At 35.2% G+C, this 14,769-nt stretch overlaps 3 protein-coding genes across 3 annotated transcripts; 1 reads left to right on the top strand and 2 right to left on the bottom strand.

Moving 5' to 3' along the window:
- The first annotated feature begins 969 nt into the window (after positions 1-969).
- Positions 970-4,076, top strand: LOC130941827 (receptor-like protein 7). The gene has a single exon (XM_057870428.1). The coding sequence runs from the start codon at positions 999-1,001 to the stop codon at positions 4,056-4,058; it is 3,060 nt and encodes a 1,019-aa protein (XP_057726411.1). The 5' UTR covers positions 970-998; the 3' UTR covers positions 4,059-4,076.
- A 7,650-nt stretch (positions 4,077-11,726) lies between these two features.
- On the bottom strand, positions 11,727-12,893 carry LOC130939313 (uncharacterized). Its single transcript, XM_057867426.1, has 2 exons — positions 12,797-12,893; positions 11,727-12,139 (listed from the first exon to the last, which is right to left on the bottom strand). Exons 1-2 carry the CDS (start codon positions 12,891-12,893, stop codon positions 11,727-11,729), a joined length of 510 nt encoding a protein of 169 aa, XP_057723409.1.
- Positions 12,894-12,990: 97 nt separating this feature from the next.
- LOC130939312 (uncharacterized) lies at positions 12,991-13,605 on the bottom strand. The gene has a single exon (XM_057867425.1). It carries the CDS (start codon positions 13,603-13,605, stop codon positions 12,991-12,993), a length of 615 nt encoding a protein of 204 aa, XP_057723408.1.
- Positions 13,606-14,769: the final 1,164 nt, after the last annotated feature.

Raw genomic sequence — 14,769 nt, 5'->3', positions numbered from 1 at the left:
ATACATACACATGGTTTAATCTTATTATTTTTATTTAAGCTTAAGTTATATACAGAGGCATATATAATTAAGATAGAAAATATTGAACTTTGAGGAAGAAGAATTTGTTTAGAATTCCATTTTTATTATGGAGTCATATAATTATTTAACTACAATCTTATAAAATTCAACTTACACTGAGTGCTATATATATATATATATACACGCTGAAAGAAATAAGGAAGGTGAATGTTATTCTATCTTTTTTAAAATAATATGTAAGTTACTTTTTTTGATGTGTTATATTTTAATTGGTTGTTTATTTTAATCTGAGTTATCTTCTCTACTCTTTCGTCGTTATTGCGCTTCCTAAATATCACCGTCTCATTGGTGTTTCATTTTCTCTTCCCAAATTATTCTTCTAGAAGAGGTACTCCAACTTTTTCTATTTACGTTTACTCCTCCTCATTGTACTCTTTCGTCATCGTCGTTACGCCTTCCAAGCATCACCGTCTTATTGGGTGTCTTGTTTTTTCTTCCCAAATCATTCTTTTAGAAAAGGTACTCTAACTCTCTCTAATTACGTTTACTCTTTTTCATTTTTTTGTCGTGTCGTTGTGCCTCCTAAGTATTATCGTCTTATTGAGTGTTCTATTTTTTTCTTCGGTCAGGTCGTCACCATCTTCCAAAATTATTATTAATACCCAATTAAAATATGACACATCAGAAAAAAATAACTTACATGTTACTTTAGAGAGAGTAGGATATCATAAGTATCTCATAATGCCGATTATGACAGCAATAAAGTTGACGTGTTACTTTAATTAATAGATGCAATAATGCAAATATGCAGTGAGGTTGTGGAAAAAATAGTAGCACACGCCACACTAAACAGATTTTGGAGTATATTCCACGCACGGGATGACCTATATATATATTTGCGTTCATGAGTTGCATTGGATGCCATGCACCACACTCATATACATTAAAAATCTAAACATTATTATTGTGACTTCATAATGATGAGGTGTTTTACTCTCTTGTTGCTTCTTCTTTATACTTCATCTTCCACTTGCTCATCGCTGTTGCCACTATGCAACCACCATGACTACTCAAACTTGCTCCAATTCAAGAACTCATTTGCCGTTGACACCTCATTGATCGAAGATTCGGCGTGCTCCTCTTATTCCAAGACAGCATCATGGAAAAACGGTACTGACTGTTGCGAGTGGGATGGTGTCACGTGCGACACCACATCAGGGCACGTGATTGGGCTTGACCTGAGTTGCAGCATGCTTGAAGGCGAGTTTCATCCGAACAGCACACTGTTTCATCTGACGCATCTTCAACAACTCAACCTTGCCTTCAATCACTTCTCCCACTCTCCAATATATCCTGGAATTGGTAATCTTGTGAGTCTCACTCATCTCAATCTATCACACTCATCATTTAGCAGTCATATTCCGTCCACAATCTCACACTTGTCTAAATTACTCTCACTTGATCTCTCCTCGTATGATAATCATGAACTGAGACTTGATGAATCCACGTGGAGCAGACTCATTGGTAACACCACTAACTTGGAAGAGCTGGTTCTAAATAAGATAAACATGTCTTCTATCAGAGAAACTTCATTGTCTTTGTTGATGAATTTGTCATCCTCTTTGTTGATTCTGAGTCTTGATGACACTAGTTTGCATGGAAAATTTCCAACTCGTATACTTGGTTTTCCTAATCTTGAAGAACTAAGTTTGTATTTCAATGAAGAGCTGAAAGGTGAACTTCCAAAGTCTAATTGGAGCAGTCCTCTAAGGAGGTTGGATCTCTCTTACACAGCATTCTCAGGAGAACTACCTGATTCCATAGGCCACTTGAAGTCTCTTAACAACCTACAGCTACAGGAATGCCAATTTGATGGATTAATTCCTGTGTCTTTGTGGAACCTCACTCAACTAACGGAATTGAGGCTTTCAGAAAATAGACTTCATGGTGAGATCCCATCTTTGCTTTCAAACCTCAAACATCTCACCTTCTTAGCTCTTAGTGGTAATATGTTCAGTGGTCACATCCCGGATGTGTTCGACAACTTCACTAAATTACATACCTTGGAACTTTCTTCTAACAGTCTAGGTGGTCAAGTACCGATATCATTGTTTCGTCTAACCCAACTTTCTCTTTTAGATTTGTCATCTAATAAATTAGGAGGTCAGTTGCCATCATCATTATTTGATCTAACTCAACTTTCTTACTTAGATATGTCTTCTAATAAATTAATCGGCCCAATTCCAAGCAAAAATGCCACACTTTCAAAACTAGAAACACTCTTTTTGTCTAATAACTATATAAATGGGACAATTCCAGACTGGTGTTATTCTTTGTCTTCATTGATAGAGCTAGATCTTAGTATGAACCAACTCACAGGGCCAATTAGCAAATTCTCCACTTATTCATTTTTGTGTTCTTTAGTTCTCTCTCATAACAAATTTCAAGGTGATTTTCCAAATTCGATCTTTAAATTTCTAAAATATCTCAACCATTTGGATATCTCATCAAATGATTTTAGTGGTCTTGTGAACTTTTCTCATTTTTCAAAGTTGGAAAATTTAAATTCTCTTGATCTTTCTAACAATAAATTTCTCTCTATTGATAGTAGCGTTAAATATGTCTTACCCGATCTTGAACGTTTATATTTCTCTTCTTGTAGTGTTACTGTTTTTCCTTCCTTCCTAGCTAGACTACAAAATCTAATAAAGTTAGATCTTTCTAACAATAAAATCCATGGAAAGATTCCCAATTGGTTTGGTGATAATCTCTTGCACACATGGAAGAGCATGAACTTTATTGACCTCAGTTTCAACCAGCTGCAAGGTGATCTTCCAATTCCACCAAATGGCATCAATTACTTTTCAGTTTCGAACAACAACTTCACAGGAGGCATTTCTTCAACAATATGCAATGCAAGCTCCCTCAATGCGCTAATCCTGTCTCACAACAATTTGACTGGCAAGATTCCACAATGTTTGGGATCCTTTCCTTCGCTCCTGGTTTTGGATTTGCAAATCAACAACTTTTATGGAAGCATACCTGGAAACTTCTCCAAGAATAATGCTTTTGAGACTATAAAGTTGAATGGCAACCAATTAGAGGGACCAATACCACAATCGTTGGCTCATTGCACAAAACTGGAAGTTCTAGACCTCAGTGACAATAACATAGAAGATGTATTTCCCAGTAGGCTAGAAGCTCTTCAGAAACTACAGGTACTCAGTTTACGAAATAACAAATTTCATGGTACCATCACTTGTTTGAGTATGAAGCACCCATTTCCAAAGTTGAGAATTTTTGATGTGTCTAATAACAAGTTTAGTGGCCCTTTGCCAATGCAATACTTTCAAGACTTTCAAGGAATGATGGCTCGGAATGATAATATTCAAACTGGTGGTTTGAAGTATATGGGTACCAATGCTAGTACTACTAGTGTACAATATAATGACTCTGTTGTGATCATTATGAAAGGTCAAAGGACAGAAATGAAAAGGATATTAACTATTTTCACAACCATAGACTTGTCAAATAACATGTTTGAAGGAGAAATTCCACGTGTCATTGGAGAATTAAGTTCTCTCAAAGGGCTTAATCTTTCTCACAATAAAATCAGTGGTAACATTCCACAAACTCTGGGTAATTTGACAAGTTTGGAATGGTTAGACTTCTCATGGAACCAACTGAAAGGTGAAATACCTCTGTCTATGACAAATTTGAATTTTCTATCTGTCTTGAACCTTTCTGAAAACCAGTTGAAGGGAGTGATACCAACAGGAAAACAGTTCAATACATTCGAAAATGATTCCTACAGAGGAAACCCAATGCTTTGTGGATTCCCTTTGTCAAAGTCATGCAACAAAGATGAAGAACAACCACCTTCAGTGTTTACTGAGGCAAAAGAATCATTATTTGGGTGGAAGTCAGTAGCAGTGGGATATGGATGTGGAGTGGTGTTTGGGATGTTCCTTGGAAGATTGTTTATAAAGACAGCGAAACCCTTGTGGCTTGCCAGACTGATTTGTGGCTATACTTAACAAAACATGCATAGGAGATCAGAGGCCATGCAAATTGTATGAGACTGTGTTAGCTTCATGTGTTTTTTTTTTTTTTTTTTTTTCTGTAATGATGTGAGACTACTCTGTTTCCTGAATAAAATATGCTATTTCCATTAATGAATAGATTATATTATACATGAGTCATCTATTATTTCAACTTCTTGTGAATTAGAGATAAGAAAACTTAATTATTGATCAGTTTGCTTTTGTTTTGATTTAAAATGATTTGTCATAGCTTGCTTCAGTTATATATATAGCTTACATTCAGATGTCAATCATATCAAAATTTTCATTGAAAAGAATCGAAGCTAAACTTAATTGAATGTATAACATTCTATAAATTTTGAATTTGTCAAATGGGTTAGATGTTATTTTTTACATGAAATTATCATGGTTTAAATTCATTTTACATGATCAATACAAAAGGGGAAAGCTCAGTATACAAGCGATTAGGGCTTGTAACTATTACAAGTTTATTAATGCCTAATCCACCAAAACGTGTTGCAACTCCTACGTCACTTACACGCGCTTTATTCATGCCGTTTCACGTTTTTTTTGTGCCTCTTTTTCTTCTTCTTCTTTCTCCGTGCTTCCTTTTCTGTGTCTCTTTTTCTTCTCTTCCTCCCTCTTTTTTTTATTGAAATTTCTTCTCCTCTTTTCGTTTTCTCTTTCTCCTTCATCAAAATCACTAGAAAAAACGAAGAAATATTATTCAAGGTACGTTTCTTGCCTTCTCTTTCTCATTCTTCTTCTTCTTCTTGCTACACGTTCTTCTTACTCTTTCTGTTCTTCTTCTTCATTTACGTGCTTTTCTCTTTGTTTTCTTTTTTCGTTATTCTCGATTTCTATTGTTTTTTGACATCAAGCTCTGAAATCGTTTTTGAAGAAGAAGAAGTAGCAGAAGATGAGGAGGAGAAAGAGAAAGAGTTCTGAATTATGCATGATTTTGGGTGTATTTTCTGTAATCTTTTGGGTGTATTTCTATAATCGTTTGGGTGAATTCCTGTAACCGTTTGGGTGTATTTCTGTAATCTCTTGGGTGTATTTTATGTAATCGTTTGGGTATATTTCTGTAATGCCTGTCATATTTTCTAAAATGAAAAATGCACCCATAGATATCAGTAAGATACACCCATAGATATGAGTCAGATACACCCATAGATATCAGTCAGATATCACTCAAATACACCCAAATGATTACAGAAATACACCCAAAGGATTACAGAAAATACATCCAAACGGTTACAAGAATTCACCCAAACGATTATAGAATACACCCAAAGGGTTACAGAAAATACACCAAAAGGATTTAAGAAAATACATCCAAAATTCGTTGAAGTACATCTTATGCATAATTCAGAACTCTTTCTTTTTCTCCTCCTCATCTTCTGCTGCTTCTTCTTCTTCAAAAACGATTTTACCATGAAAAATTGAAAAAAAAACGAGAAAACAGAGAGAAAAGACGTAAATGAAGAAGAAGAAGAAGAAAACGAGGAAGAAGAACGTGCAGAAACGAAAGAAAAGGAGAAGAAGAAGAGTAAGAGGAAGAAGAACGTGCAGCAAGAAGAAGAAGAATTTCAGAAACCATGAAAATCGAAAAAAACGAAGAAGAAGAAGAAGAAGAAGAAGAAGAAGAAGAAGAAGAGGAAGAGAAGAGAAGAAGAAAGAAGAGAAGAAGAAGAAGAAGAAGAAGAAGACGAAGATGAAGACGAAGAGGAAGAGGAAGAAGAAGAAGAAGAAGAAGAAGAAGAAGAAGAAGAAGAAGAAGAAGAAGACGAAGAGGAACCGTTTGAGTGGGGCGCGTGTAGTTACGCTCCATTCAAAATGAGTTAGTGCGCGTGTTAATAAAGTTTGGGCTGATAACTTGTAAAATTTGTACGGTCTTTTTACTTGTATGTGTAGCAGGCCCAATACAAAAATAATTTGGTATCATGTTCTTGACGAATGTAAGTGAAAATCGATATTCTTTATAAAATTAAATTTAGAAAAGTGAAATATAAAATAATAATATAATTTAAATCATAAAATTAATCACCTGATTTAATACAGATTTTCAGATGTATTCAGATTATAATATCAAAAAAAAAAAAAATTTAGTTGACTTAAAATTTTAACTACTTCGTTATAATACTACAAATCTATGCACATAAAACGAACAACATATGTAGGACCAACTTGGCTCGCATAAAATGATGGATCTTTGAAGTTTGCTTATGTGTTATGTGCAAATTCTTAATAAAATGCATCATATATTGTCAACTTATATTATGATTAACAAATTATATATATATATATATATATAATATATATATATATATATATATATAGTGAATACTATCATACCCTTTCTAAAGTAACATGTAAGTTATCCTGTCTGATGTGTTACATTTTAATTTGATGTTTATTTTTAATACATTTGTTATATATTTATTAAAATATTAATTTAAAAATTTTCTTATATTAACTAAATTCTAAACTAAAATATTGATGTAATAAATTAAAAATAGAAATACAATTTAATATATTTTAAAATTTAAATCAATCTAAAATAATCTAAGAACTTTAAAGAGAGATATTAGTCTACCCCTTATCACATTTTGTTAAAAAAAAAATGAAATGAAATTGTGTTGCGAAGAGAACTAATTCAGTGATTCTCAATTGATATTATATAAATAATTTTAGATTTTTAGTAGGATCGAATGACACTTTGATTGAAAATACAATAAAATTGTATATGAGAATGACATTATGTATGATTGTTTTTATAGTAACTAATCAAAGCATAAACGAGTGTTTTGTTAGTTGTGAGCATGCAAAACGATTTGTACACATATTTTGATTGGGCGCCAAAAACAAACAACACTGTTTCACTAAATTATCTAGTGCAATAAGAGAGTATTGGCTTATCATTTCATTTGCTGACTTATTGTCAGAATAGAATCGAGAAATTATTATAGCATCCGAAACTTAATTTTGGTGACGACAATAATACACTTAAAACATCAGGATGAAATTAATGCATGTCGTGAATCTCAAAACTACTACCAGGATTTAGTTTTTTTTATCTTACTCATTTTAAAGGTTTTAGAAAAGTTGAATAACTTGAAATGAAATTTTTTTTATGTTCGGTCAATGAAATTTAAATATGGTGAAAGTCAAATTAACATGTTGTTAAGTTTTTTTACATGCTTAAGGTTCTTTTTTCTTTTTGGTCAGGTCATGCTTAAGGTTTTTATTTAAAATTTTTGGATCACATGTGATTTGTGCTGTGAGTCATTAAGCAAGCTGTTATAGTCCGAGCTAGTTGCCAGCCCAAACCAAGCCCAAAGTATACGTCCAGAAATATATGTGTTTTGTCGATTTTTCGACGGTGGTTCGATTCTAATGGTTTGGGAGCGAAATCAACTCTTCTTTTGTGAGTACCAATTTTCTAAAAGTGCATTAAAGACCTTCGCATTAGACAGGATTAGAGAAAAAGACTGAAAATAAAAGATTTTGAATAAAATTGACTGAATTCAAAATGACTTGCATTGAATTTAACTAAAGCAGTAAAATGCCTTCGATTAGATCAAAGGACTTTGAATTCGAAAATAACAATACAAAAATGTAAATCGAACAGGAATGTTAAATGTTGCTTGAAAGATAAATTTGTAAGAAAAATAAAGTTTACAAAAAATGTAAATGAAGAGTAAAAACAAGTGGAAGGAACCCTACAGAAAATTGACTCGAAGCAGACTCAGAAAGTCCCTATGATGTGAGTGTGCGTGAGTAATTTCTGAAGCAAAGTTCCAACCCTTGTGACTTCGAGCCTTCTAGTATTTATAGCCATTTCCTTAACTACTTAATTTGAAATGAAAATTCCACGTGTGCGAAAACATGGGTAACCGTTTCCGCTCTTTTGCCTGATTATGTGACGGTTTCAGAATGACTTTTGATTTCAAAGTCTTCGATCTTCTTTGTTGAATACCTCCTCAATTGACTTCTTTCTGAAAACCTCACTTAGTTACTCAAATAACCCCTTCCGTCGAATTCAATTATTCTTGACCAACAAATTGCCCCTATGATTGATGTGTTTGCTTTCGAAATTATTTTTTGGAAGGCAAAACACTTAATCCTGATTTTATCACTAACAGAAATCACCATGATTAGCCATAAATGATATTTACTTCCCCCATTAACTTTTCATCTGTTTGACACGTCTCCCACAATTCATAATCTCTCTCTTCCACCACTTCACCTTCTTCACGAAGTCACCTCTCTTTTTGAATCCTTCTCTGTAACAACAATTAAAAATAATTCTTCGTCTTTAAATTTGAATTTTCTTACCGTCAGTTCTTCCTGAATTCTTACTTTTCTTGAAGCTTCAATTTTTCTTTCACCTCTAAGCTCTTCCTTGTTCTACAACTGCAACTTTCTTCCCATTTCTTACCTTGATCAACAATGGCTTCCTCTTCAACCCGCATTGCTGCACAAGACAAGGGCAAAGGCCCTATAGCTCAACCTTAGGCTCCCCCAAACTTACAAATACTCAACTAAATCAATGACGAACTTATTGAAGACCCTCAACCTCAAGTCGATGATACAAGGATTCTCATTCCGTTCAACATTGGCGACGAAACCCACTGTTTCGTTGGTCCCATTCAGAACTTGGAACGGTGCACAAATGTATCCACTACTTCCCCATTTCACAAGGGGAAGATTTGCTAATCAACCAGAACCTCATCATTTCTCATTTCATCAATCCTCAAAAATCCTTCAGGAACAACCCTAAAATTACTCCACGAGGGGCCGACTTTAGGACCTTGCACAAGCATCTTGAATCGGAGAAAAATGCTGCCTGGAAAGCTCTTGGCATCCAAGACCTCCTACGACTCTCTCACTTCACACCTATAACCCACCCTTGAATGATAGGAGTGGTGGTCAATTTTTTGAACACGACCACAAACAATTTTCACCTCCCTTGTGGAATGGTTGGTCTTTCGCTCCTTGATGTGGCTGCCATCACTGGTCTCCCCATAAGCTCTCCTGAACTGACCTCTGATGCACAACCAAATCGGGAATACAGGATAGACCACCGGACTTCTTATAGTAATTTTATCACTCATAACATGGGTAAGGAAGATGAACTTGTGACCAACGATGAGCATGTTGTGTTTCTATTTTGCTGGCTGAATGCCATTGTCTTTTGCTCTCAAAGCGTTCAGATGCAAAAACTCTTTCTCCCTCTCGCTGCCCTTTTACATTAAGGAAACATATTTAATTTGGCCAAGTTGCTTTTGGGTCACTTATTCGAAGAACTTGGCTATTTGGTCAATTGCCTTTGAAACAATTCTCGAATCAATGTAGGAGGTCCCTTCTGGTTCCTCCAACTCTGGTTGAATGTTGTTTTCAAGAAGTTCATGCAGAAAGATGGGAATAGTTCATCTGATAAACAACACATCAAAGGGTTTCGATTGGCCTCCTTCCAACCAAACTTCCCAGATGCCCAGTCGACTGAGGACCGTTTCTGGGCTATTTTTTTCTCTTTTCACTCTTGCAAGAATTTCAAGAATAATGACCTCAATTTTACTCTTTTCCTGCGTCGAAATTGTGGTCCTTCATGGCTCGAACGCCTTCTTTTTCCAAATGATGATCACGAGGATGAGATTGCCAAAAGAAATTGGACAAACCTACTGGCTGTTCAGGTGATCCCAATTGGGTTGCCTCAATATAAAAAAGAACAATTCAAGGCAACTCTCTATGCTCCTCACTACATTGCCAGGCATTTGGGCTTTTCCCAAACCATTCCAACCCCACTTCCTCGAAAAAACAAACCTTTCCGTCATGTTGAGTTAGTTTCGAGCTAGGCCCTCAACATTTGTCTCTCTTCCAATCAACAACAAAGAATGAACTACAATCACCTTTCTTACGAGCGTAGTTCATACATCACCAAATCCTATTTCAACTGGTGGACAGCATATTTGTCCAAGTACGGTCGCACCCTTGAAGAAATAAAAAACTCAGCCATTAGAGCCTCCCCAACCACTGAAGGTTCACCAAGGAGGACTTCGAAAAGGAAAATCGAGGCTGCAGCACCTTCAAGGAAACCACAAAAGAAGACTCGACAAGTTCTTTCAAGAGCTTCTAGAAAGGTAATCTTTTAATCAAACTCTTCAAATCCTCTCAATTGTATTCTTTTAAACATGCCATGAGTTCGATTTTTTCTTTAGTACCTGGTTCAACCTTCAAGTGAAAGCTCCTCCGAGAAAAGTGAACAACCAGTACAGAATATTCTTGCTGCTCCTTCTGATTCGGATGAAGATTTAAAAACTAAATCGATCCCCCAACTGTTTCAGAAAAGAACCATTCCGGTAATTTTATATTAATTGCATTTGTATCAAATCGATTAGGAAAATTTTAACCTATCAAGTGTCTTATTTCAAACTGTAACAACTACTCAATCAACATCTTCTTCACTCGCTCTTGGACAGACCACACAACAAGATCCACCAAGATCGGAGCAACAAGAATCTCATTCTTCAGCCTAGATTTTCATATCTACTGAACCTGTTCAGGTTATTCCACCAACTCCAAGTGAAACACAGGTAGTCGATTTGACACAAGAACAACCTTCACCATCACAAAATCAAAATTTTGACAAACCTCCTTCTCCAACTCAAGATGAAAACCTCAATGAATCTCTCGTTGCTCCTGACTCCGATTTACCCACTCAAGGTCCAGAGATCATTCCTTCTCCTCCGAAATCTCTAAGCCTCCACAAGAATATCGAGCCTTCAACCTCTCATGGTCCAGAACCATTTTTTGAAGTCCTTGATATGCCTTCTCAGCTGTCTGATATTGACCTTGCTGGATTAGTTGCTTTTTTTTACCCAGATTGTTCAAGAAGATGAAGTGCCGATCTCAACTCCAGCTCCTACAGGCCCTTTTACATCCAGCCTTCCTTAAGAGCTCAATCAAAACACTCGTAAATAATTAATCACCCTTTTGAAACTCTTATCAAATCCGCCCACTGAATTGACTGGCCAATCGGACTTGAATTCACTTCTCTCCGATCTTTTAAGTTCTTCCCTCAAATTTTAGGTTCTTCCTTAGTTCTCTGATATAATCAAGAAGTTTATAAGAATTTTCAATGATTGCATCACTATCCAAGATAAGTTACAGGAAGCCAAGGAAAAGGTTGCCAAAATTAAAACTGAGTTAGAAGAAATCAGCGAAGTTCTTTGACCAATAAAGGCATCCTGCAAAGAGTTTGATCTGAGAATCTCCCAAGCCTTCATTGCTCAAGCTCATTATGATAAATAAGAAGAAGATATTAAAGCTGATCTGACTCGAATCAATGAAAAATTAGCCAAAATTCAAAAGAGAAAAGCTGATATGGCTATACACTTGGTTGCATCTCAAAACAAACAACAAAAAATCTTCAAAGAACTCTGTGTTGTCGAGGCCAAACAAGAAGATTGTGAGAAACAGCTTGACAAGGCTCAAAATGAAGAGTATGAGCAGACTGAGGCACTTTCTGCTTTGAATAGTGAAAGAGTCCAACTCTATTCTGACTTAGCAGAACTCTTGGCACCTGATATTTCACCACCTTAGGATATCTTATATGTAATAACTCTTTTGTGTTCTCACTTATCCTTATTTATATCATTAATCTTGATTCAACATACATTGATATTGCTTCAAATATTTTCCATTTATCGAATTAATCACGTTCCTAGAATCAATATCTTTAATTCGATATGCATTTCCAGAGTACAACTCGATTAATTGAAAAGCTCCTTCCCAAGTATGGGACCACTTGCCAAGAAATCTCAACTTCTTTTCCATTGGCAATACAACTTTCAAGACCAACTCTCCTATACTGAAACATTTCTCTTTTATTCGACGATTATAATTTTGAACAGCATTTTCCTTTTGTCGAATCATATTCTCAAGAGCTAAAACACGATCTAAGTCTAAATCATTTAATTCATCATACATTGCATTCCAATAATCATCAACTGGTAAATCATCTTGCCTCAATATCCTCAAGGTATTGAGATTAATCTCTAATGGCAAAACTGCATCATGCCCATAGAACAATTTATAAGGAGAAGTACATGTTGATCCTCTTGGTGAATTTCGATAAGCCCATAATACCTTACTCAAAGTCTCATGCCAAGTTCGAGGTCTATTTCCAATCTGCTTTTTAATCAGACTGATTGAAATTTTATTTCCTATTTCGACTTGCCCATTGGCTTGCGCATAATAAGGGGTTGAAGTAACCATATTAATGTTTCTCAAAACCATAAAATTCTTAATTCGTTGGTCCGTGAACATAATCCCTTGGTCAGTACTTAGCGTTTGAGGAATTCCAAATTGATGAATTACGTATTCCTCAATAAAATCTATCACTTCATTCTGCCCAACTTTTATGAGAGGAACAGCTTCAACCCACTTCGTGAAATAATTTATTGCTACTAAAATAAATTTTTGATTTTTCGACGAAAGGGGATGTATCAACCCAATTAAACCAAAGCCCATCCTCGGAATGGCCACGGCTTAATAATCGAGTGCAACTCTGATGCTGGGATCCGTTGAATTACCCCCATGGCGTTGACATTCTTGACACGCTTTAGCGTAATCGATGCAGTCTTTGATCATAGAAGCCCAATAAACATGATTTCAACATAACACCCATTTCATTTTTATCCTAGCCTGATGGACGCCACATATACCTCTATGAACTTTACCTAAAGCAATATCTTTATCAGCTTGACTCAAACATCTCGAAAGGCTTCCATCAATTCCTTTCTTATATAATTCACCAGCCATCAACACAATTTATTGCTTTCAACTTCACTTTCCTATCGACTCGAACACTGGAGTTCTTTAAATACTCAGCAATGGGTTTCCTCCAATCGTCATCTTCCTATTCATCTAAACACAAAGCTTCTCTTTCATCAACAGGCACCAAAATCTGTGGAATTTTTGCCAACTTTCTTAGTGTTTCTGGGAAGATTTTATATCTCAAAGCAATTTGAGATAATTCATTAGCAATTTCATTTTGAATTCTTGGAATATGAACTAATAAAACTTTCCAAAAAGAAGTTAACAACTCCCATTCAGTTGCTAAATACTTTTGCAACTTCTTATTATTACATTTGAACTCCTTTGATAACTGTTTCAAAACTAACTGAAAATTCCCAAGGATTTGAACTTCTAAAGTCCCTTTTCCAATAAGGATTTCAAGACCCAGTATAAAGGCCTCATACTCAGCCACATTATTCGAACAAGGGTATTTTAACTCAAACAAAAATTCTGATGGAACCCCCTCTGGTGAAATAATTAAAATACCTACTCCAGCACCATCATTATGTTTCGAGCCATCGAAATATAATTTCCAACAATCGACATGGACATCAATTATATTTGCGCCTTGGTCATTCAAATTATTCGAATGATCTACTAGAAAATTTGCAATGACCTGACCTTTCACCGCCTTTGCTGGAACATACTGCAGATCAAACTCTGTTAATGCCAACATCCATTTCTCTAATCAACCTCTCAACATTGGATAAGTCAGCATATATTTTACTAGGTCAGTTTGTGCAATAATTTTCACAAGTTTAGCAACCATGCATATAGCATTTCAACTTTGTACAAGCATAATACAAAGACAACATAGTTTTTTAATGGGTGAATACCTTGTCTCAATATCTGTTAATACTCGACTACGATAATAAACAGATCACTCATGTTCGTTTTCATCATCTTGAGCCAACATACACCCGATTGTGTTCATGGATGCCGCAATATATAATTTTAACGGTTCATGAGGGCGAACATTTGCTATTACTGGAGCTTGGGACAAATAAGCCTTGATTGACTCAAAAGCCTCTTGATGTTCTTTTGTCCATTCGAACTGCGATTCATTCTTGAGTTTTACTAAAGATGCAAATATTCGAGTCCGACTTGAAAGATTCGATATGAACCTTCGGAGATAATTAACTTTTCCAAGAAAAGATTGTACTTCTTTCTTCGACTTAGGATGGGATAATGCTAAAATTCCAGCAGCCTTATTCTTATCGATAGCGATACCCTTTTTATGGACAACAAATCCTAAGAAATTTCCTGCCGATACACTAAATGCACATATTAAAGGATTCATTTTTAACCCCTTTTTTCGCATTGTAATAAATGCTCTTCTCAAATGGTCAATGTGTTGGCTCATTGAATTCGACTTAACCATAACATCATCAATATACACTTCCATAAAGTTTCCAATGTATTCATAGAAAATAGTATTCATAGCATGTTGATACGTTGCACTAGTATTTTTTAAACCGAACAGCATAACTACCCATTCATATGTGCCTAATGCCCCAAGACATCGAAAAGCAGTTTTAGACACATCATCCTCTGCAATGAAGATTTGGTTATATCTTGAATAACCATCCATAAAACATAAAATCTCATTTTCTGCTGCAGAATCGATTAACATATCTGCTATGGGCATAAAATATTCATCTTTTGGAGTGACATTATTCAAATATCGAAAATCAATACACACTCTCAATTTTTTATTCTTCTTCATTACAAGAACAGTGTTTGAAACCCACACAACATAACGTGTGGTTCGAATAAATTTTGTTTTAATCAAGCGTTCAATCTCTTCTTTAATCTTTTGATTAATTTTAGGAGAAAATCA

Source organism: Arachis stenosperma, chromosome 7 (assembly GCF_014773155.1).
Source record: "Arachis stenosperma cultivar V10309 chromosome 7, arast.V10309.gnm1.PFL2, whole genome shotgun sequence".
NCBI lineage: Eukaryota > Viridiplantae > Streptophyta > Magnoliopsida > Fabales > Fabaceae > Arachis > Arachis stenosperma.
This window is presented reverse-complemented; position numbering and strand designations above follow the sequence as displayed.

Excerpts from the sequence above, each read along its gene's own strand:
- LOC130941827 (XM_057870428.1), top strand. The coding sequence starts at position 999 with ATGATGAGGTGTTTTACTCTCTTGTTGCTTCTTCTTTATACTTCATCT.
- LOC130939313 (XM_057867426.1), bottom strand. The coding sequence starts at position 12,893 with ATGGCTGGTGAATTATATAAGAAAGGAATTGATGGAAGCCTTTCGAGA. Across the intron at positions 12,140-12,796 it reads TTTAGGTAAAGTTCATAGAG|TTTTGCCATTAGAGATTAAT; the intron begins GTATATGTGGCG and ends GGCATGATGCAG.
- LOC130939312 (XM_057867425.1), bottom strand. The coding sequence starts at position 13,605 with ATGTTGGCATTAACAGAGTTTGATCTGCAGTATGTTCCAGCAAAGGCG.